The sequence below is a fragment of the Camelina sativa genome, chromosome 17, assembly GCF_030686135.1.
Source record: "Camelina sativa cultivar CO46 ecotype springtype chromosome 17, ASM3068613v1".
Taxonomy (NCBI): Eukaryota; Viridiplantae; Streptophyta; class Magnoliopsida; order Brassicales; family Brassicaceae; genus Camelina; species Camelina sativa.
The window spans coordinates 19,846,872-19,872,394 of NC_141896.1; the positions used below are offsets into that span (position 1 = coordinate 19,846,872).

The following is a 25,523-nucleotide window of genomic DNA, read 5'->3' on the forward strand; positions in this document are numbered from 1 at the left end:
ATGAGTGAAAAGTTAGTGGATTCGGTTTGTGAAATATTGACTGATTATTTACCAGAAGGAAACCAAGCTACTGGTTCACATTATGAGACCGAAAAATTGATGCGCAATTTAGGCCTCCCATATCATACAATTGATGTTTGTATTAACAATTGTATGATATATTGGAAAGATGACGAAAAGGAAGATAAATGTCTGTTTTGTGGTGCACAAAGATGGAAGCCTCGGGAGGGCCGACGTAGAACCAAAGTACCATATACTCGTTTGTGGTATCTGCCTATTGCTGATAGATTGAAGAGAATATATCAAAGCCACAAGACTGCAACAGCAATGAGATGGCATGCCGAGCACCAAACAAAGGAGGGAGAAATGAATCATCCTTCTGATGCAGCGGAGTGGAGGTATTTTCAAGAACAACATCCTCGTTTTGCCGAAGAACCCCGTAACATGTATCTTGGATTATGTACCGGATTATGTACCGATGGGTTCAATCCATTTGGGATGTCTAGAAATCATTCTTTATGGCCTGTGATCTTGACGCCATATAATCTACCCCCTGGAATGTGCATGAATACCGAGTATTTGTTTCTTACAATTCTGAATTCTGGGCCAAATCATCTGCGAGCTAGTCTTGATATATTTCTCCAACCTCTTATTGAGGAGTTAAAGAGTTGTGTTCTACTGGAGTTGATGCGTACGATGTGTCCTTGAGTCAAAATTTTAATCTAAAAGCAGCGCTGATGTGGATGATCAGCGATTTCCCGACATATGGCATGTTATCTGGATGGACAACACATGGTAAATTGTCTTGTCCAGTTTGCATGGACGATACAAAGTCTTTTTATCTACCTAATGGAAGGAAGACATTTTGGTTTGATTGTCACCAGAGATTTCTTCCTCATGCTCATCCTCTTAGGCGGAATAAAAAAGACTTCTTAAAAGGTAAAGACGCTATGAGAGAGTATCCACCTGAGTCTTTGACCGGTGAGCAAATTTACTCTGAGCGATTGAGTGGTGTGAATCCACCAAAAACGAAGGACGTCGGTGGAAATGGTCATGAAAAGAAGATGCCAGGATATGGGAAGCAACACAACTGGCACAAAGAAAGCATATTGTGGCAGCTGCCATACTAGAGGGACCTCAATCTACGACAAAATATTGACGTGATGCATACAGAGAAGAATTTTTTGGACAACATCATGTATACTCTTATGCGTGTGAAGGGTAAATCAAAAGATACCATCATGTCAAGATTGGATTTAGTGAATTTTTGTTCTCGGCCACACTTACATCTTGATAGTAGGGGTAAAGCACCTTTCCCGGCATATACATTGACAGACAAAGCCAGAACAAGCTTATTGGAATGTGTGAAACACTCAGTTAAATTCCCAGATGGTTATTCGTCAGACTTAGCTAGTTGTGTTGATATGGAAAATGGAAAGTTTTCAGGCATGAAGAGCCATGATTGCCATGTTTTTATGGAACGGTTACTTCCATTTATCTTTGCAGAACTGCTACACAGGAATGTCCACCTTGCGTTATCAGGTACTCGTTAATTAATAAATCAAAATTTTATTTATTTATGAAGTACTTATATATATCTTAATGTGATATTGAAGTTTGAATATATCTTGTAGGGGTTGGAGCATTTTTCCGGGACTTATGTTCTAGGACTTTGCATACAAGTCGCCTTCAAATTCTAAAATAGAATATAGTTCTCATCCTATGCAACTTGGAAAAGATCTTTCCACCATCCTTTTTTGATGTGATGGAGCACCTGCCTATACATCTCCCTTACGAAGCTGAATTAGGAGGTCTTGTCCAATATAGGTGGATGTATCCTTTTGAAAGATTTTTTTAAAAATTGAAAGGAAAAGCAAAGAACAAAAGGTATGCAGCAAGATCAATTGTTGAATCATATATCAATGAAGAGATTGCATACTTCTCAGAGCACTACTTTGCCGAGAACATACAAACAAAATCAAGGTAAATGCTGTCAAGATTTGAATTTATTGTGTGAATATATATTTAATTTTCAATCATTTGGTCAGGTTAACAAGATTTGATGAAGGTGAAAACCCTGTATATCATGTGCCTAGAGTGCCTTCTATATTTACTCACGTTGGCCGTCCAAGTGGGGAAATGCATGAAACATGGCTCTCAAGCCGAGACTATCAATGCGCACACGCATATGTTTTAAGAAATTGTGACTATTTCAAGCCAATTGAGAGGTATATATATAATTAAATAGGGATCGCTCAAATTATATATAACTGCTATGATCTCTCATATATTTGTGTTTGTCTTGTATATATAGTATGTTCGAGGATTTTCTTTCAGCAAAATATTCAGGACTTCCCGAGAAGGAACTCTCCGCCAAAAGAGTAGACGAATATCATTTATGAGTTAAAGAATATGTGTGTGACAACAATACTCTATATATAAATACTTATTAAAATTATTGAAAATAACTTATACATATATATATGCAGGTTACTTACTGGAACGCCACAAATCCATTTCCTACTTGGGTTCAAGAGATAGTGCATGGACCTTTGAACAAAGTCAAAACATGGCCAATGTATTTTACAAGAGGCTATTTGTTTCATATAGAGAATCACGGTGCTGGACGTAAGACATTTAACTATGGGGTATGTGCTAAGGGTGAAAATTACACGGATGAATCTGATGCAGCGGATTTCTACGGAACCATAACTGATATCATAGAGCTTCAATATGAGGGGATGGTTAATTTGAGAATCACACTTTTTAAGTGCAAGTGGTATGACCCTGTTATCAGTAGAGGCACTCGGATCAGCAATGGTGGTGTCATAGACGTACTTTCAACAAGAAAGTACAATAAATACGAACCATTTATTCTAGGTAAGTATATATATATATATATATATGTATTTATTTATCTATAAATAAAACATTATTGTTGATATGCTAATGTAACTTTCATAATTTGCAAATGCAGCCTCTCAAGCAGAACAAGTGTGTTATATTCCGTATCCATACATTAAAAAACCGAAGCAAATATGGTTCAATGTTCTAAAGGTGAATCCGAGGGGAAACATTTCTGGAGAATATGTCAACAGTTCAGAGACGACTCTTTTGCAAACCAAAAATGATGATGCTGTATTGATGACTACAATTGAAGATATTGTACTTGACAATTTGGAAGAGGAAGTACACCCAATAAATCTAGATTACGGCGTTGAGGATGTGGAACCTGAAGATGAATTCTTGTGTAATTTATCATCTTCGGATGATGAAGAACCAGATGATGAAGAATCCTCCTAATTATGTTTATGTCAAATTTGTGCAATAAATAATATGTAATATATCCTGAATTTTGTTCTAAATAATATGTAATATATATTAAATGTTATGTTTAAAAATATATAAATTAAGCCAAATATATAAATTAAGCCAAATATATTAAATATTATGTTTAAAAATATATAAATTAAATTATATGGATTTAAAAGGATTAAATTAAGCCACTGATTAGCGACTATTAAGTGACTAAGTTCAAAATACTTGGGTTTAATTACCCCAATCCGTTAATGGACCAAATTATATTCTTAAACAAGTCCAGCCTTTTTTTAAAAAATAGTCTTTGCAAATACCAACTACTTAGGGACTGATAAGCGACTATACTGAAGCTTATTGGGTTAATTAAACACGAAATCCATTAACGGCCCATCACACACGACCTAACCCTAATCGTTAACCTAATCTCTTATCATTCTCACCTTTCTTCTTCTTTGTGTTCTTCGCCGTTTTCTCTCTAACATCGATACCCTAATCTTCGCCGTTCTTCGCCGTTTTCTCTCTAACAACGAAGATGCCTCTTGTCAAGAAGCCTGGACGCAAGAGAAATGTTGCCCCCAACGCTTCTCTCAGACCCGGTGGCTCTAATCCATCGTCTATGGTGAGAAGACTCAACCCTCTACCGCCTCAATACAACTTCACTCCGGCGGCCGAAAATCCTACGCCTCCGACGCCTTAAGAAGAAGTCCGCGTTTCTCCCCAGCTATCGACATCCGTGGCACCGCAGGTCAGAAACTATCCACCACCGTAGGTCCTTTTTCAAAACTCCATGAATCGAGTTGGTGTAGAGCATCCATTTCGGTCATCAACCGAAGTGATGAACAATCCACAGGTTCTATCGAATCCATTAGAAGATTCTGCGAGATCTCCAAATGCAGCCTCTCACGCTCAAAGTCATCCTTCTTCTCAAGGTCACAACTTTGCAGAGTCAGATCCAGTGAATGTGTTTAATGTCTGTTTCAGTGTGTAGTAAACGATTTTAACTAACCGTGTTCTAGTTAGTTGTGAAACAAATTCTGAAACAACCGTGTTCTAGTTTGTAAATTAGTTAGACTTACAACCGTCTTCTAGTTTCTGTCAACCGTGTTTCAGTGTTTCATGTCTGTTATTGGTTGGCTTCAGATTGTAGTAAACGAGTGAATGTGTTTAATGTCTGTTTCAGTGTGTAGTAAACGATTTTAACTAACCGTTTTCTAGTTAGTTGTGAAACAAATTCTGAAACAACCGTGTTCTAGTTTGTAAATTAGTTAGAATTACAACCGTGTTCTAGTTTCTGTCAACCGTGTTTCAGTGTTTCATGTCTGTCAAAGAACTGACTTGATTCTTTTGTAATGTGAGGTTTACTCGTGATGCAAGATCAGCACTGGTTCGGAAGATTACTAGAGTTTTTACAAACAAATTTGATGGTTCATACTACAATTGGTCATGTGTGCCTCCGGATAGACGAGAAAGATACTTCCTTGAGTTTGCGGTATAGTTTTATGTTCTGAGGTTTCATTCATAGATAGGTTTTGATTAAGTTGTTGTTCACTAACGTAATTATATTTTCCTTTTTTCATAGAAAACACACACTTGGGATCCTTTAATAACAGGAACAGTGCAAGCGTATTTCTATGAGATATGCCAACGACGGATGAAAAACATGGTTAGCCACGTTAGGACTAGTCGAGTGCAACCTAAATGGATCGAGGGTGACCTGTGGAAAGTAATGGTTTCTCAGTGGGAGACTGAAGAAGCACAAGAAAGGAGTCGAATCTATTCCAAAGCTCGCATGTCAGACCGTAATGGTCTCGGTCCTCACATGCACTTATCTGGGCCAACATCTTATCAACAAGTCAAACAAGGCTTTGTGAGTAACTTTGTTTTTTTTCTTACACCTTTGCAACTTAAACTTATGTCTTAACCCTTTTCTTTGTTTTTGTAACATTCCAGGAAGAAAAACTTGGCAGACCAGTGAGTCTCGGTGAGGTTTTCAAAGAGACTCATTACAAAGCCAGATGGTACGTATGTGGATCGCAAGGCCGAGAAGATCTTTACAACTTATGAGAAAAACTTACAAGCTAAGCTATCTGAGATTGAGTCAGATCCTTCACAAGTTCAGGAGCTCACAGCAGAAGATTATACTGCCATCTTTCTTCAGGTAAAGTTACATTTCTCACAATCTATATTTAAAGAGTCTTTAACTTTCATATTCTCTATTTACAGTTTCACCTTTTCTTTTCTCAGTCCACCGAGAAGGATTCATGAGGTAATATTTTTGGGCTCGGTAGCCTCAAGGATCATCTTCAGGGTCTTCTCAATGGCAACAACTATCATCAACAAGGACAGTCATCATCGTTTGTAGCATTGCAAGAGCAAATGAAGGAAGCTCAAAGGATCATTGAAGAACAAGTTGCTGATGCGACAAAACGTGATGCTGAGTTTGCTGCTCGTGAAGCAGAACATTCCAAAGTTGTGGCTGAGCAACAGAAGAAGATAGATCGCTTGGAAAATTTCATGCAGAAACTTGATCCGGCCTTTCTCGAGTTCCATGAGTCTGAATCAAGTGATGCATCCATCGACCCTCCTACATAAAGAGCATCTCCTCCTTAGGTTAATTCTTAGGCTACTTATCTCTCTCTATTTCTTACTCTAATGAACTTGACAATTTGGGATGATGTGTTGTTCCTTGTCACTTAAGAGAATCATAGTGTTAGGTTCTCTCTTTTGGTTGTGACAAAAATATGGTTCTCTCTTTTTGGTATTGCTTATGTGGTGTACTAATTACAATTATGGTTAACTTTTGGTAATTAAAAATGCAAATTTTAAGGCTTTCTTTGATTATAAATTCGAGTTATAAACAAAACAAAAAAGAAAAGATTCTGGTTTTTAATCCCTATAGTCTTCAAATAGTAATTAAATCTAGATTTACATAGTCGCAACACAGTCGTCAAATAGTCGTCTCGTAGTAGCCACGTAGTTGCTACATTTAACGACTATATCACAACTATTCTCAAACTAATCTCCTTCACATCGCATTTAATCGTTAAACTGTCAGCAAATAGTCGTAAATGTTTACTGACTACTTTACGACTATCTGTACACAACGACTGTTCACATTTTTATTAATCGTAACTTAGTCACAAAACAATCGTAAAAATTTACGACTACGTTACGACTACTTTTACGACTACGTCAATTAGTCGTAACGTAGTCGCTATTTACCGACTAAATTACGACTGAATTTCCTACCGACTAACGTTTTACGACAACAGTGATTAGTCGTAATTTATGAAATAGCGACTACTAAACAACTATAAATGTAGTTGTAAATTGCCTGTTTTCTTGTAGTGCAATCGATAAAGCATTTATTAAAGTGATGTCCAAAAAAAATAAAAGAAGAAAGCATTTAAAGTATGTTCCCAGGATTTAGAAGTGCCAAATGAGCCAGCCCGCGCCCATCTAGCTCGCCCTGCTGTGGACATTTTTTTTAGACCATTGCGGACAGTCTCGTTTAGGACCGCGGGAAGAATATATATGTTCATACCCGCCCCACAAGACCCAGCGGGTTAATGGTCCGACCCGCAGGCATTGTGTACATTCTTGGTTTTTAGTTTTCTTTATTAGTTTTTGTTCATTTTGATGTTGAATTTGTGTGATCAGCAATTAGCAACTCTGTATTTCTTTTGATAGGAAATTTTGGAGTTGGTATGATGTATGTGTCATGGCATGGATTCTAATTTGAAACACACAATCAACAAGAGCATGTAACCGCTGTCTGTTGAAACCAAGAGCAAATAGATTCAGCAAAAAGAGCTTCATAGAAAAAGTTCAAAAGGAAGAAATAGTGAATTTTGTTGTTGATCATGCCATCAACAATGGTTTTTCCTCTTAAAGAATAAAGATAATGCTGATAGTTGCAGAGAAATCAAAGAATGATGAAAACAAGGTTGCAGGTTTCAAGAACAGTTTTTTTTTGGGTTTTTAGCACTCACACCCACTATACTAAACATCTTTCACAAAAACCCACTTTCCCAACTCTTTATACTTTTTTAAGTTTGTTGCTTATGTGTTCATGTTTCTTTTACAATTTTATCCTCAAAAGAAGAAAAGGTATGTGGTAAGTTTAAGTGAAAACTTACCATTACGTTAATTTGGTTTATTCTCAACCGTTAGATTGATGGTCTCACCCTCTCCCTTTCTTTATCTCTTTTATCTTTCTTTCTTTCTTATCATTTGTGTAGTTATTATCAATAAATTAGATAAATTTTTTTTTTTCAACCATTGGGACAAAACTGGCCGGCCCATTAGCCAAATTCCTACATTTGTAGGAGCCGGGACTCGATCTCGGGTGTGATGGTGCCTTCTACAAATGAACTTATCTCCTGTCACTGCACTAAGGTCACCTCACTTATATAAATCTTTTTGTACAATAGCTTATGATTATATTTTTTTCTATATTTTAGATGCATTTTGCTATATTTTAAGTGAATAAATTATATATTATCCACTTTTAGCTGAACAATTATTCATTGATAAGTGGAAGGTAAATTATGGTATAATTTGTGGATACTTACTTATGTTTGAACATTTAAAAAACATATGAAAACCTAATTAATTGAAAAGTTTGTGGTTTGGTAAATTAGTTATGAATAACTAAATTTCAAAAATATAATATAATTATTGTAGGTCAATGATGAAATTTATTGACAAGTTTGTTGCATGTTCAAACATCACCATAGTTTAGGGTTTAGACTTTAGAGGTTATATAGATTCAGTGTCTATGTTTTGTGTTCAGGTTGTATGGTCTAAGGTTCAAGGTGTAGGATTTAGGGGTTAAGGTTAAAATTTTAGGGTTTAGATATTAGAGCTTATATGGATGATGTGTCTATATTTTTAGTTCATGGTTTAGGATTTAGGGTTCAAGGTGTAGGGTTTAGGATTTAAGGTTTAGGGTATAGGGTTTAGATTTTTGGGCTTATATGGATTCAATATCTATGTGGTGTTATGGTTACGAGCTAGGGATATATCTAACCAAATTTTAGTGGTGGAGAGGGTGGATTGGCTTTAAAGTAAACCTTATACATAGTGATGTTTTAGGGTTTAGAGTTTAGGGTTTATGACTTATGTGGATTTAGGGTTTAGGATACAACGATAACATCAAATCCATATATACATAGTTATGTGGATACCAATATAATTTGTCGGTTCTAGAGATTTAGGGTTTAAGATACAACGACAATATCAAATCCATATATTCATGGTCATGTGGATACCAATAGAATTTTTGGGTTCTAGAGATTATGGTTTAGGATACAATGATAATATCAAATATATATATTCGTGGTCATGTGTATACCCATAGAATTTGTGGATTCTAGAGATTTAGGATTTAAGATACAACGAAAATATCAAATCCATATATACGTGGTCATGTGGATACCAATAGAATTTTTGGGTTCTAGAGATTTATGGTTTAGGATACAACGACAATATCAAATCCATATATTTGTGGTTATGTGGATACCCATAGAATTTGTGGATTCTACAAATTTTGGGTTTAAGATACAATGACAACATCAAATCCATATATTCATGGTCATGTGGATACCAATAGAATTTGTGGGTACTAGTAATACTTTATTCAACATTTTTTTCATGTATGACTAGTACCCACAAATATTAACAGTGAAAGAGAAAATAGAGAAAGAAATGAGAAGGAAAAAGAAAAAAGTAAAAAAGAGAAGGTTAGTTTAGTTGGAGGGTGTAAGTTGTAATTTGACATAAGAAAAGTATAGGGACAGTAGAAAGTGGGTGTAAGGGTGAATACTTTTAGGGGAAGTGGGTGTAAGTGAAAAATTCCCTCTTTTTTTCACAAGTTGCTATTTCTTCTTCAGTTACTATCGCTACAGAACTCGGATTCTCGCTTGGAAAGATGTCTTAGAAACTTGGTAGCAAGATCTTTCCAGTGATATAAATATTACCTTTTGATTCCTTGTGTTTTGATGGTAAATCGCTCTCAAAATTGGCTGCTCGCTGGTCTGTTTTGTTTCAGAGCTATCTTACGGATTTGATCATAACTCGCTAACCGAAAACCCAAATCGCGATATGTTTCTTCATGTGGCTTCATATGACTGGGTTGGATATTTTCACCAAGTTTCATAACTTTCTGGGTTGTTTAGCTGCTACGTTTATGGTCTGCTTCAAGACTGATGAAAACATTTCAGTTCAAAAATTTCAGTTCAAGAGTTTTTTATTGACTAACACACTAACGTTGCATAAATCAAATGAAAACATTGATAAGTGAATCAAATCCGAAACTCAAAAGTATTGATACATGAAGTCAAGCTTGAAACAGAACTGAACTCAAACTAAAAAACCAGCAACAACTCACTCAAGTTCTAAAAAAAACTGCAACAACACTCAATTTCTCATGCTCTCAAAAACCTGCAACACAGTTCTCAATTCCTGCAACAACACTCAGACTCAAACTCTCAAAAACTTGCAACACAGCCCAGACTCAAGCTCTCAAAAACCTGCAACAACACTCAAACCCAAACTCTCAAAAACATGCAACAACACTCAGACTCAAACTCTCAAAAACCTGCAACACAGCTCAAGTTCAAGCTCTCAAAATCCTGAACAACTCAAACTTGTTCTCCGTCAACATCTTCATCATCTACAACAGCTTCTGTCTCATCTTCACCATTATATACTTCATCTTCTTCTACATTTATTACAAAGTAACAATGTTAATACACAATTTAAGCTTTTACAACTTTTAAAAAATAATGTATATACCTCCTTCATAAGATTCAAAACACTTTAACCAATTCCACACAACAAATCATCTCGGATCAAAAGCTGAGATTTGACGATGTCTTGCATTGTATCATTGTTGCTAGCATTATCTACTGTGATGGAGAAAACTTTTCATATCAATTCTCCAATCCTTCCATTTCTCTAGAATCTCCATTGCTAAGTGTGACCTGTATGTGGAGGAGGTAAAGCACTAAACACTAAAATCTTGTTTCTGTTAGTAATCTGAGGATCTATATTTTATTATTTAATCTGTTTGTTTAATCTCATGATCATGTCTTATAATATATTATCTTTTTGACGAATCGTTTATATGCAGTTCGGACTGTATATTCAGCCGGTCTAATTGGTCTTTAAATCTCGTAGGCGACCTCTCAATTAATTTTCTAAAAAGAAAAAAAAAACCCTATCATCGAGCTCAACTATTGGTTATAACCGATGCCGAGTTTGGTAACGTGAACTTGTAATCCCAGTGGCGGCTTTAAAGATAGTTGCCCAGTTGTATTTGGCTAAAGAAGTCACGTTAGACTCGATACCCCGTGCCCGAGTTTGTGGCGTCGTCTACGTCTCGCGAAACACATCCAGATAAGTATCATTAACAATCTAATGAATTTATTATTGACTACGTAATGATATTAGTAAATATAATATACTCATGTCTTAACCACACAGTATTGATCAATCATCGGTATAAATATATTTATACAGTGCTTTATATCATCGGCTCATATTTTTATTAAGATTTTATTGTTTTGTCATGTAATATATTCCGATTCATAACTCATACTTTATTTTTCTTTAATTGGTGAGATATATAAGGTGTTGATTTATGTACTGATGAGAGTACAAGCTGATAATAGTCCAACATTAAGAGGACTGAGTAATAGTGTTAGCCGATGATGCTTACGTCTTTGATCCTCGACAACATCTTTCCTCGAGATAAGTACTACTTTCATATCTAATAAGCACCGTATATTTTTTGTGAATGGCTTTATGTCTTTTAGAAAATCAAATATATACTTTTGATGATTGATAAAATATTTCATCTGAACTCTCTCTGGAAATTTGAGTGAGTAACTATAAAATATATTTTAACATAAAATTTATAATTAACTGGATTATTTTATTTTGTAAAATATGTTGCTTTATCATATATATTGGCATCTCTTCTGTGAGGATTTTAAGAGCAATTATTTGATTTGAAAAAAAAATCATTAGTTCTTTAGAATAATTTTAAAAAAGTAAATGACTAAAAATATATTAAAAAAATATAAACAAACAACTTAATTCCAATTATTACCAAGATTGTAATAGAAAATAAAATCATTGTTGGAAATATATTAGAGAAAATATATTTTACTTGTCATAAAATATTGTTGTCATGTAGACACAATATAATAAAAAATATATTAAAAAAAATTATAATCTTATTATTTGTGAATAAGTAAAATTATGAGATGTTGATTTATATTCATTAATCATATCTTATTGGTTTGCTCTATTTTGTGAATTATGTTATATAAGAAAAAGAAAGCAACACTAATGATGACACTAGTCGAGAAAATTATTATAAAAGTGGTTATGAATGTGGATATGATATCTATATAAAGTCGCGGTCAACGTCGACTAGTTTCTCCACTAGAAGTGAATAATAGAAATACTTATCTCATATATAATATGACGATGAAAGAAGTTAGTGTGAGACAATTTCCACTATTCTACTACAATATTAAGAAGTAGTAGAAAAAGTATTGAAAGCTCTTGAAGAGTATATACATACTATTGTCTACGAGAACATAAATTAATATTAATGTGTTCCCATGTCTCAAAAGTTAAAAGGGTCCAAGATATAATTCATGACCCAATGTGACAATGTTATTGATTACAGTGGGATTCAAATCGAGATTGATATAAAGTGTCATCATCTCGAGGGGGAGAATTAATGAATCCCATATACAGAGGTGATAAAACATATATAAGATTATGTTCACACCCAAAAATGAGTTTAATCACTCATTTGATAGAGCAAATCTTGAAATCATAAGTATTACCCAAGAAAATAAAAGTATTTTAGAGATTACATGCATTATCTAGAAGATAAAACGCTTTGTGAAAATTTCACTGTTTGGCATGACCAGTTAAGTCATTCCGGTTCAGTAGTGATGCGAAAGAATAATCAGAGATTTCTTAAGTGATATGTTTGCTACTTCGCAAAGCAAGCCTATTATATGGTTTTCACCGACCTGATAAATTTGAATAGTGTCAATTCTTTTGCTATGTATTCAAAGAGATATTGTGGACTGATCATCCACCATATATTCTTGTTATCAACTTGCAACCTTGAGTTTGCGAGAGTATTTGGTAAATTGACAATGGTGGTGAAATCATGCTAAATAATTGACATAAATGACTTTACATGTCAATAAATTCGCATCAGGCAAACGAATAATCATGAGTACTCCTAAAACAAATGGTTTGGGTCAGAAACCAGATATATCCCATCTAAATTGTGTTATACATGCTGAGTTGCTCCACCACAGTGATATAAGATGGGATTTAAAAGAATGTTGGATATGAATCTCTTTTGAAAATTGAATATCTCGAGAATTTGAGTCTCGAGATGCAGAGATTTGTTGTTTCAGTGAGTCGGTCTTTCCAACATGAGGGGGAGTAAATAAACAGATGGAAAAGATATATATTGGAAGAAATTATCTTAATCCTCGTACTAAGAAATGTGCGATAGAAGTTGAAAAGATAATTTATTTGCAAAGTTTAGCAAAAATGCAAGAAGCATTTGCTGACCATGATATTGACAAAGTCACACATATACCAGCTGTGCTCCAATTATTATTAATTTCCTAGAATGATAAGATCAACTGCTAGTAAGACTAAAGACTACATGAAGTGTGATAGGCTTATGGTTCCAAATATAAGCATCCTCAGAAAAGTAAAGGAGCATAAATTAATATGGCACCGAGGAAGTAAAGAGTTATGAAGAATCTCTAGAAGAGATGTAGACATGAGTAAGAAAGAGATTCAGGTACCTGAGAATCATAATGAAAGAAAATCTCAACAATTTGAGTCATGTCTAGAATGAAAAGGAACCAAAAGAGCAAATCGACGTCGTAAATATTTTTGTATGCAATATTGCAGTTGATGATATTATGGATAAAAATCGAGGATCATAAACCGCGGGTAATATAAAAGGTTTTATTGAAAAGTGTACACATATAATGATTAACCAATCATTGAAAGAAGTAATTATGAAATAGTTCAAGTCTCTTAAAGAGAATATTTGAAGTTGTAGTCCTTACACTTGAAAGTGTAAAATGAGTGGGACATAAGGAGATCTTTATGAGATATAAAGTATGTTTAGTAGTACAATGATACTCATAAACACTTGATATTAATTATGAGAAATGTACTCTCCTATGGTGGAGGCAAGTCTTTTAGATCCCTTATGAGTTTGAAAATAATAGCAAGACTTGATTCAGTAAAGAAGATTTTCAAACTGTCAGAGTATCCTTTAAAATGATTATATTGCTAGAAGCAATCATTTATATCCTGTGAGAATGTTGTAAAAGCAAGAAAAGTTTTGTAGCATTTTGACAATCTTGGGTGAGTTTATTTCTAGATGAGAATCTTGGGTGTAGATCATTGTTGTTGATCTTAGGAATCTCATTGTGGGTTGAAAATAGATCGGGAACAATCTAAGAGAAAATCTTAGGGTTGTGTGAATCCGATATTGAACACTAATTGTAATTGTGTTCATGAAGTATTTTCAAGAAAGTTTGAGGATGTAGGCATTTGCTGAACCTTGTTAAAAGAAAAATTGTATGTGTCACTTATCTCTTCTACACCTACAAGTGGTTTTTGTTAAAAGAAGGCTACAAGAACAAGTGTAAAGTATGTTGATAAAAGTATCTTACATATAAAATGTTCTTGAAGTACCATAAGAAGAGTTAAGAGAGAAAGTTTTACAAGGAGCATACAAATAACTTATATGTATAAGATGATTGTTTGGAAGATTGTATGTAAAAGAAGATTTGGGCTTGAAGTTCAAATAAAACTTCTATATGAAAAGGGTTCAAATGACTTGAAGTTCAATGACACAAGAGAATATATGACGATCATATATGTTTTTGTACACTAAAGCTCTGTTTACAACAGTTCAGATAAGATAATATATATGATCATAATGCATAACCTGAAGATGATGCTTTCAGGGGGAGAAATATGATTATTTGCGTGATTATACTATTTTCCCTTATTACGGTTTTTATCCCATTGGGTTTTTCGATGAAAGGTTTTTAACAAGACAACAAAGAACACGCAAAAGATATACGTCTGGAGAGGAATATTATAATTCCAATGGTGAAAGACTATCATCTTCAAAGTCTCTGACATACACTGATGAGACCATGAGAAACGAAGATAAAGATCAAAGAGAGTGACTTGCGAGACAAACGACCTGTAGAAGAATGGTGATGTATGTGTCCTACAAATTTGTTTAAGGTGAATATTTGGCGAACTATTTACCAAGATGTTTCCAACCACTACTTTCAAGAAACTACTTCATCATATTGGTTCGGTCATCTCGAAAATTTCAAGTGATGTACTCAAGAGGGGGAGTAAAAGTGCGTTGTACTCTTTTTCCCTTAACCATAGTTTTTCCCACTAGGTTTTCATTGTAAGGTTTTTAATGAGCCAGCATCTCACATGCGCATTTGATACTACATTTTTATAATGGTCATCCAAAGGGAAGTGTTATGAATATATTGTATTATGTGAATGTCCATTATCGGCCCATTAGTGTAAACCCTAAACCCTAATATTATATCATATATATATGTTGTATCCTATGCAACAGATGAATAACGGAGAGAACTATTTTCCTAAAACCTCTGTTTATAACTTTAAAGTATTAATTTGTCGGTTTTTATTTTCTAATCAGGAGTTTAAGTTTTTGTGTTAATTGTAGTTACATTTTATTTTCTATATATATAGTCAGGTAATCTTGTTCATTTCTAATAAATTTGGGGAATTCAATTTGGTTTTAATTGGGTAATCAATTTGTCGGTTTTATTTGTAGTTACATTTCAATTTGGTTTTAATCGCGTAGCCTCATTCATTTCTAATCAATTTGGGAGTTTCAATTTTTGTTTTGATTGTAAGATATAATGAGTCTATGAGATTAATGGGTGCAGTTACATTTTAATTTCTATCTAATCATGTAGTCTCATTCATTTCAAATCAATTTGGGAGTTTCAATTTTTTGTTTTAATTGTAAGATATAATAATGAGTCTATGAGATTAATGGGTGCAGTTACATCTAATTTTCTATCTAATCATGTAGTCTCATTTATTTTTCTATATAATCATGTAGTCTCTTTTATTTCTAATCATCTGAGAAAAATCTCCTATTTAATAAAACGGAAGTACACGACTTCAAATTTGTAGACTTTATAATTTTAATAGTAGGTTACAAATGGGTTATAAAAAATTGATATTAATTTGTTACAAGATATATGTTAGGTGTAACCTGTGTAACTGTTCATTTTCGGAAGATTTTAGGAGAATATTCTGAATTCTCTTTTTACTCACACCAAAATATATCCTCCAAAGATTTAATTGCTTCATCACGTTGTTTCCAAAAACAATAAACAAAATATTCCGAATTAATTGTCCACAGATTTTATACTGGTAAGCATAAAAAAAGAATAAAATCTAAACAAATAATAACAATTAATTGTGATTCCTAATATCTTAATCTACAACTAAATTTAAAATCACCGAAGAATCTTCAAAACTGCCAATATAAATAATACAAATCACCTCTCACAAAAAATACCTCGCTCATATTCATATACCTAAACACATGCTATATCAAATGTTAATCAAATGTGGTGTTTGAAGACTATTATTCCCGATGAAAAAAGGATCAGCGTGTGTATAGCATGATCCAACGATGACTAAAAAACTTGCATATGATTTTCTTTCATAATATTTTATTCAAAAACAATTATAATAAAAAATCATATAAATTATATTTCATTATGGTAATTATATAATAAACAAAACGAATTACAACCCGTGCTCTAGCACGGATCCTGATCTAGTCAGAGAATAAAGTAGCATTCAACAAAATTATTATCGTTCTCTATTACACTCATCTTCTCTGTTCAGATGCCTCTGTTTTTTTGTACTATTAGAGATCTCTGTTCTAGCTACTATCTTTTCTAACATTGTGGTATCAGAGCTTTCGGTCCCTTTGATCTTGATCTAATTCAGCACAACATAATCATAAGACAAAGACGATGGCTTGAAATGCAAGTCATTACCAGTACACTAAAGGATCTGGTATCACCCGTTCTATCTTAGTCTCTCCTTCAAGCATCTTTACAACTTCATGAAACCTTGATCATTATCTCTGCCTCCTTCACTCCAACTGTAACTGATCGTTTCCCTACTCGAATTTTTATTTTTCAATAGAAAAATGTTTAGAAAAAAAAGATATATACAATATAATAGTTAATGTAGAAATTTGTTTCTGCAGCGTTACTTATGTAAACAAGAAACTCTAGATTTGGTTAAATGACCATATTCATATAGTTAATCCAATAAATGTCCATTTTATGTCATCTGAGTCAATCCAATTAATGGAAATGAGTTCGAAAGAAATGTTCAACCAAAGTGAGAACTAGAGACTTCCATAAAAATATTTGATTTGAGTTTGACAAACATTCATAAGAGATACATACATGAGTTTAACACAACTTTAGTGATATAACTATAACTTTAGGAATATAACCTCACAAGAGCCTCTCATAAAGTAATACAGTAAGAAAAAAGGTAACTTGCACAGCTTTTGATTTTAGAAAAAAGGTTATTCTACGGTTGGAGTTTGGATCACGGATTGTGGGTATAATGGGTAGAGATCAGAAACAGAGGATTTTATTGTTGTTGTTGTTTGGTCGGTCAGACCAGACGTGCTCGAGCTACCATGTGTATCAAAGTCGCTCAGCTTTGACATGCTCCAGTTGTGTCCATATAAACCAGGATCTGACATAACCTGTGGTATTTCGATCTCTCCCTGGAGCATTTTAACAGCCTCTGACATTGCTGGCCTCAAGGAAGGAGATGAGTTTGTGCAAATTAGAGCAACTTTGATCATTCTTACGGCCTCATTTCTGTTGAACTCACCTTCGAGCATAGGATCTATGATCTCCATTATATCCCCTGTTTGTTGCAGCGTCAGTGCCTGTGATTTGATATAACAAGGGGTTGAAATTAACTTATGGAAACAGATATACAGAATGGCCTAAAGTGAAAGAAAAGCTCCATTGTTACCCAATTGATAAGCGAGACGTGATCAACACTTCCCTTCTGGTTCGCATTATGCTTTCCAGTAACAATTTCCATTGCCACAACACCGAAGCTGTACACGTCTGCTTTCTCTGTCAGTTGACCCCATAATGCATATTCAGGAGCCATATATCCGCTGCAGAGAAACCAAGAATGAGGTATTTCTTAAGCCATGATGGCGGTTTTAGTTTTACGTTCTACTTCTATATGTACTTACATGGTTCCTGCAACTTTGGTGCTAATGTGACGGTCTTCTGATTCATGGAGCTTAGCCAACCCAAAATCAGATATCTTTGCATTAAGGTCAGCGTCTAGAAGCACATTAGTTGTTTTTATGTCACGGTGAACCATCCTCATCGTCGATCCTTCGTGGAGGAATGCAAGACCTCTAGCGATTCCAACACAGATTTTTTGTCTTGCTTTCCAGTCAAGTTTCAAGGAACCCTTATCTGGAATTAATGGATGTTAACCAAAGTGAAATTTCACCACATTACATATAATAAAATTGACACGCTTGAATTAAACATGTAATGAGAAACATGCATGACTTTAAATTACCAAACAAGGCAAGAGCTAGAGAGTTATTTTCCATGTACTCATACACGAGCAGCAACTGATCCTTGTCGACACAGCAACCATAAAGCTTGACAAGGTTTGGATGATTCAGACCTGAAATCATTCCTATCTCATTCACAAATTCGCGGTTTCCTTGGCATGACTTAGAAGAAAGTTGCTTGACTGCTATCATAGTTCCATCCGACAGTTCTCCCTGCAATATATAAGTTTCTCATATCAGTTACTAATGCCATATCCTCTCACGTACGTGCCTACGGTTTGAGAAGAACTTGGTATATGATCTAGCATACTTTGAATACAGATCCGAAACCTCCCTCTCCAAGTTTTTTGGCTTCATCAAAATTTTTTGTTGCAGCTTGCAGTTGCCTCCAAGTAAAGCAAACCGTTTGTAGACTCTCGGCTCTCAGATCTATGTGATCACGTTCACAACCGAAAAACATTACTAATGCTAAAACGAATCGGTCTTGTACAAGCAATGGTTTCATACACTGAACCCTTATACCTCTTTCTCTTTTTTTATTGTGTCTAATCCATCTTCTCCTAGCATATATTCCCAACGCCAAGAGAATTGCTACCAAGGCACCCGAACCCCCCATAATTAGGAGGTAATTCATGGGATGTTTTATGTTCTCCGCTGCAAATGAGAGACACAACAAAAGAGTAAATATGTTTTTTTTTTTTTTTCTTATCAATTATAGAAAGATATATTTTTTTAAGTAGTTTTTTGTTTTGTTTTTGGACCTCCACAACGTGGCTCGAGACCTGAAATTTTAAATGATGAATATTATCATTACTAAGTAAGGTCAGTGAAGCAGAGAATTGAGATTGTTAAGTAAATTGGAGTCTGACGAGCAGAGGAGAAGGCTACTTACTGTGATGACACAAGGAGATAGCAGAGATAAGAGGACCATAGTTTCCTCTTTCAGGAATGAGAGTTGTCCCTTTCCCTGCCCAATAAAACCGAATCTCTAACATATGATCCGTCACATTGACATTCATACTTTTCACAACAGGCTTCAGAGTCTCGTTAGCCTCCTCTTTGATGTTAAAGTCTTTCAAAACCAATACATCCTAACAAGTGAGATATATAAAATAATGTGACTTCCAATTCTATGCACCTTAATTATTTTCAAATATGATTACAAAAAGTGCAATTATATATTAAGTATATGTTTGATTTTACCTGAACATAGACATCAAATATGCGCCTACCGACATGAGTGTATAGTTCTTTGTTTAAAAACTGAAGCTCCATAAAATGGAGTTTCACATCGTAGGCTCCATTTTCCAAGCAAAACGCATAATAAACGAGAGAGAGAGCAGATCGACGTGCAGTCTTATAAAGATCATGAGGATAGTCTCCAGATAGTGTTGAAGTATTTGAAATGGAGTACACATCATCATCAATTGCATCATCGGTAAAGTCACCTGTGTTACTGACTCCCCAGTTTCCGAAGTGCTGATTTGATGCAGCGGTGGTTTGACGACTGTTATCAGTTTGATAAGTTGTTTTACCAAAGGAGTTTATAATAGTTACATTTTCTCCACCACAATTTATATGTAGTGATCGCTGATCTACAATCGATAATAAGTATCACCATCAGTAGTAAAAAACTAATGCATGTTAGAGAGATATAAATCAGAACGGCAAACTTACATTGGCTGCATTGGATTGGAGCCGCGCATGGAAGAAGCCCAGTTCTGTATGACAAGGCGATCAAAATAATTAGTTATCTCAAAATACTATTTAATTATTGCCATATATGAAAGTAAGATATTGTTAAGCTTGATTTGTTCTTGTAGCAAAATAGAGCAGAAGAGTGTACTTACAAATTGTTCTTCAAATATGAGCTCCGGTATTTGTTAATGCTACTGATCATTCCACAGAGAGTGAGAGCATAAACAAATATATAGAAAATACACTATCATTTCTACCATAATTTCATGCACGTACGTACCTCTCCTGGCAGTTAGACGACCATGAGAAATTGTTATAAGATAGATCGCTGTAAAGATTCACCAAACATAGAAAAACCGACAAGAAGATATATTAGTTGACATATATGCATGGCAGAAAAATTCTCAAGCCATACATGATACATACAAAACAAGTTAAGGCCTGAAACGTACATATAAGATTTGCTGTTGCGCAAAGCACCAGATTCAATGTTTCCAGAAAGCAAATTGCCAGTCAAATAGCTAAAAGAACATGTTAAACGGTAAATCAATTATACAGAGTAATTATGTTGTACGTGTTCACATTAAAAGGTTTGGCTTGAGAATTATAGCACTTACGTCTTTTTTGGAAGGTTTTGTAGTTGTATTTCACCAGTCAATTTGTTAAACGATAAATCACTGCAGCAAACCACGTATATAATGATAATAAATGAATTTCTTTTGATAGAAATGTTAATTGTATGAATTTGCTTATTTATAGATTTTGCAAACATTCATAAATATATTTTTCTCATACTTGCCTATCACTCTCACAACATGTTATCTTTCTTTCTCTATCGATGCCACATACAAAAAGTAATAAACTCATAAAATAGGGGCCCAAACCAATGTTTTATGTACACACTACACAGTACACTATACACACTTCTCACCGAAATAAAATGTACACTATACACACTTAGTCCTACTACGCAAAACTATTCCGCAAGTAAACTTAAACAAGCTTTTTTTTTTAATACAAAGAAGAAGAAGCTAGTTTTGATATGTTTCAATTTAATGTAATCAAGAAACTTACAGTTTCCGTAGAGTTGTCAAATTCCATATGTAAGGAGGAATTGGACCAGACAAATTCACATTCCTCAAAATCCTGTAACGGAGGAGTTTATGTTTAACATCCTCAGATGAAAATATGAAATCAAGCCTCAAGACGAGACACATAAAGCTTCATAGGTAAATACATACAGATTTTTGAGTTTGTTAGGTAGTTTTGGAAACGAGTTTATCCCAGTCGTATCACTAATGCTCCTGCGTATTGCTCGAAACGTTAATTAGTCTAGTTTCAATTTTCGTTTTGGTAATCTATATTGAAAATATAGTTCATTACAGTTCAGTAAGATTTTCTAGGCAGGCCACTGCATCAGGGATAGGTCCTTTCAGTCCACTTGCGTATATATCTCTGTAAATCATAACCGACGACACATGTTAGAATGACACAGAAACACAAACTATATAAAAAACTAATTAGAAATAGTGATGATGGACAGTCTTACAGCCTTTGAAGCCGAGACCAGTTGCCGATAAATTCTGGGATGGTGCCAGTAAAGTTATTGTCAAATATCTTACTGCATAATGAAAACAAACAACTAGTTTAGAGCTTTATTAAACTTATTTTCTTAGACTTGTATAATATGTTTTCTGGACTATCTCTTCACATCCTTAAGTAAGCCTTTCGCAAGTGTCAAGTCAATTCACACTACAAAGAAACAAACCGTGCATACCTAAAGTGAGGAACACTCTCAAAGCAAAATTCCTAATCAACATGTATGTGTTAATCATCTTCTTTTTTTTTTTTTTTTTTTTTTTTTTTTGTTAATCATCTTCAAGTCTAATTAAAGAAGAGCATTTCCAGTTAAAAACGCAAGCCTTTTGAAATCTTTCATAGCTAAGTATAGAGCAACATCTTACAATTTCTCAAGGTTGACTAGCTTAGCGAAAGAGGTAGGAAGGCTTCCAGTAAATTGATTGGACGCAAGTTCCCTGCAAAACACGGTTTCACAAAATGATAAAAACTGTATTTTTCCCAAAAAAAAAAAAGCAAAGACTATATATATATATTCTGCTTTTTTCACAAATGGTTAAGATGCATAGGGGTTCTTACAATTTTATTAGTTTGGTCAAATTACCAAGCTCCTCAGGAATCGGACCAGAGAAATTGTTGGCTTCAACCCCTCTGAAATTTTTACTCTAATGCGTTAGATAGTAATTAAAAGGCACCATACAGATGAGTAACTATTAGAGACGTACAAAAACGTCAGATTCTTGAGATTTTGCAACTCAGGTGGTAACTTCCCAGACAACTGATTAGCGGCGAGCGAGCTGGGAGAAAAAAAAAAATCAAAATCAAAATACGTACAGGCATGCAAAACATGAAGATAAAGAAACATTGGGAAGAAAGAAGAGAGAAGGAGCTAACATTTTCGTAAGCTGTGGCATTGAACCCCACTCCATCGGGATTGTGCCCGAAAGGTAGTTTCGAGCCAAGATTCTGCAAACAAGAACAAAAAACGAGCTATAGTGCTACGTACAGGTTCTCTTGATCTCTTCATTTATATTTGGAGTAAAGTATTGGAGTATTTATGAAGCCTAAAATGTTTGTAATCGATTTTTTGTTTTTCTTCAAAAGTGTAACTGTTTAATTTATAAGAGAAATTGTGAAGTTTTTTTTCTTCTATTAGATCAAGGTGAAACAAAAAAGATTAACTACTATCTCAATTTTACATGCATATCACAATTTTACCTATTTTGTCGATTAGTTTTACAATCTATTCAAAGATTTTTGGTAGTTATAAATCACCGTAACTATTGATTATCAAATTCATGAAGGCATAAATTGTGATTGTTTTTATACGAAATAATTTAATGAATATATAAATCAATTTACTAATATCATATAATTGGAATATATATCTAAAACTTTCATTTATGTCTATTCTTTTAATGTATAGAAGATTGAATATTAAACTATAATGTTTTTAATTAAAATAAATGATATATCATGTTTTTTATGGTTTTTAACCATAATATAAATGTGTTTTTGAGTCTTTTGATTTGTTTTCTAGGTTGTTTTTGAGTTTTTATAGGATTGGGTACTCATTGGCACAAATAGAACATAATGGAGAGCTAAATAGAAAGATTTGGAGCATAATCAAGCATTAAGACTGAGCTGTGAAGCTGGGAGACGAGTTCAGGAGTATGCATCGACCGATGCAACCACAGCATCGATCGATGCAACATTCACAAGCCAAATCAGAAGTTTTTCCACAAGTTTTGGAAGATTTAGATAATTGCCCAAAGTTTTCTATATCTGCAATTGAGGCCCAATTCGTGCTTTATTTTAGGTTATTGTTTAGACCTAAGTTTTATTTTTCTGCCACCTTTTGAGAGAGAGACCCTGAGAGCTTTTTGGGAGAGACAAGTCAAGAACTCAGCCCTGTTTCTAAACTCTTTGTTTTTCTCTTTTGAATTATATGATATCTATTTTATTCATGGTTTTTGTTTCATTAATCATGTCCGAGTAGATCTCTTGTTAGGTTCAGGGTTTTCATCGGGTTTTTATGATTTATTAGATCTGTTGATTTATTAGGATTCTTTGTCTTCTGTGATCTTCATCTTTGGTTGTTTTTATATTAATTCTTGATTGATCACCTAAAATTAATAATCTAGGAAAATAAATTGATATGAGAATATAATTGATTTTCCTGATAAAACTTTTGATGAGCAAAATTACTTCTTGCAAAGAGATTTGATTTAGTAATTTTGTGAACAAATCTAAACTTGTTTTTGTTTTCAAAGCTGGTTTTTAACTTAAATTTTGCAAAGAGATTTGAATTTTCGGGTTTTAAAACTTAGATAATATTTGCAGTGAAAACTGATTTATTTACAATTGTGTTTAGAGTTGTAGATCTGATTTTAATTGTTTGAATCTTATTTGCTCAAAAAAAAAATTGATTGAATCCTAATTTATTGATTGATTTAATATTCCATAAATTCTTGAGAATTTTCCTATACCTTTTTTAATTCCTAAATTTACAACACTTTTTAATTTCTGTTTTTGCATTATTTTAAAATTAATATTTTAATTTAGCATAATTAAAAGATTAATAAGTCTATTGTGTAAGCCTAAATAAGTAGTATAGTTTTAACTGTACTTTTTAATTTTGTTTTGCACGTTTTTGTAATTTAAAATGTAATCCCTTAGAAAAAATTTCAGACTGTCACCTTGGAGTCACCTAAAGTCACAACTTACTGGTAATCGGTTGCTTTACTTTCAAAATAAAGCTTTTTGGAAGGCATGATTTATTCATAATTATACAAACTAAAAACCTATTAAGGAAAAAGCCAACGTAAAAAACTTGTTTATGCTAAGCTTGATTAAAAATGGGAAAACAAAACAAATACCCTCAAATAATATTAAAACAAGTTTTGTAGGCAATTATAACACATACCCGGTCTTACAAACTTTCAAAAATAGCACTAATTGACACAATTACATTAAAAATTATTTAGATTTGGATTGACGAGTAGAATTTTTAAGAGATAAGGTTTTTAAGTGTTTAGCGTTTAAGGTTTAATTTTAAAACTTTAAACTTAAAACATGATGCTATATATGTTTAGAACTTTAAAGATATATGGTATGATAAATTTGGAACAATTTGTTTTTTTTCGTGTGTTATTGATGAGTTTTACCCAAACAAAAAAACAAGTCATGTATAGATTTCATATATTTTTTTTTTTTTGAAAATTGACAAAAACCTTAAAATTTAGGTTCCCTATTTTTTAGGAAAATCAATTTTCTCCTAATATATTAATGTCTTGCAAAATAGGAAAACATCCATTAATCATATAAATCCAAACTTACATTGACCGGAGATATTGAAGCTTGACCAACTGAGGCGGAAGTTTCCCACGAAGACTCATAGTTTTGAGAGTTCTGTATTTGTTTAATAATGCAGCAAAAAAGTATATGAAAATTAATATGAGATAAAAAGAAAAAGATCAAACGAAGAGAATACAGAAGAATTATAATACTCACAATTCTGTAATATGACATGTGGCGTTTTTGTTGAAGCTACAATCACAAACAATGGTGTTGACCATCCCCGAAACAGACTCAATTTCTGGTATGGTCATCAGTTTTCCTTTAGGACAAGGGTATCCATTGCTTAGGTTCAATCGTCTCGTGATTCCAAGTGTAGTAGCTATCTCCTTTAGCGCATTCACTGCATTAATATATATGAGTAAAAAATAAAACATGGAGATTGTATATAGAAATATATATATATATATACGGATTATTATGTCTGTATTTGTAAGAATTTTCCAAAATGGGCGATTCTTCTCATACATTCATCTGGATCAAGAGCTGGCAAAGAGGCCGATGTTGTTATATATGTAAGAGAACTTGTGATGATGGTGAAGAACAGAAGAAAACTCAAGAAAATGATCCACATATCGATAGAAATTATGTATATAGTGATTCTTTGTTTGTGTATGTGCTTGGTGGTTAATCACAATGTTATTATCATAGCGATAGAAAAGTTACTTATATAACATGCATGAGGAAAATGTTGTTGATATTTTATTTTTTTGTGTGGTCTGCTTGGGTCGTCCGTGACTAGATATAGATAGTAAAAATATATATACTGTATATATTGGCAAAAATAATTGTTAACGTCAAGTTGTAGGGGTGAACAGAGAGTTTCATGAATAAT

General features: G+C 33.6%; 1 protein-coding gene across 2 annotated transcripts; it reads right to left on the reverse strand.

Moving 5' to 3' along the window:
* Positions 1 to 16,828: 16,828 nt before the first annotated feature.
* Positions 16,829 to 25,424, reverse strand: LOC104757304 (putative LRR receptor-like serine/threonine-protein kinase At1g29720). Of its 2 annotated transcripts, none has more exons than XM_087496264.1 (25): positions 25,157 to 25,424; positions 24,845 to 25,031; positions 24,671 to 24,742; positions 22,226 to 22,297; positions 22,057 to 22,128; positions 21,911 to 21,982; positions 21,718 to 21,789; positions 21,303 to 21,374; positions 21,137 to 21,208; positions 20,995 to 21,057; positions 20,828 to 20,899; positions 20,371 to 20,430; positions 20,206 to 20,274; positions 20,034 to 20,081; positions 19,906 to 19,944; positions 19,733 to 19,776; positions 19,259 to 19,650; positions 18,948 to 19,146; positions 18,817 to 18,837; positions 18,578 to 18,709; positions 18,366 to 18,484; positions 18,058 to 18,268; positions 17,717 to 17,948; positions 17,485 to 17,635; positions 16,829 to 17,395 (listed from the first exon to the last, which is right to left on the reverse strand). In XM_087496264.1, the coding sequence occupies exons 1-25, from the start codon at positions 25,260 to 25,262 to the stop codon at positions 17,021 to 17,023; spliced, it is 3,024 nt and encodes a 1,007-aa protein (XP_087352390.1). In that variant the 5' UTR covers positions 25,263 to 25,424; the 3' UTR covers positions 16,829 to 17,020. The 2 variants fall into 2 exon arrangements, with proteins under 2 accessions (XP_087352390.1, XP_019094628.2); XM_019239083.2 differs by having other exon boundaries at positions 19,906 to 19,947.
* Positions 25,425 to 25,523: the final 99 nt, after the last annotated feature.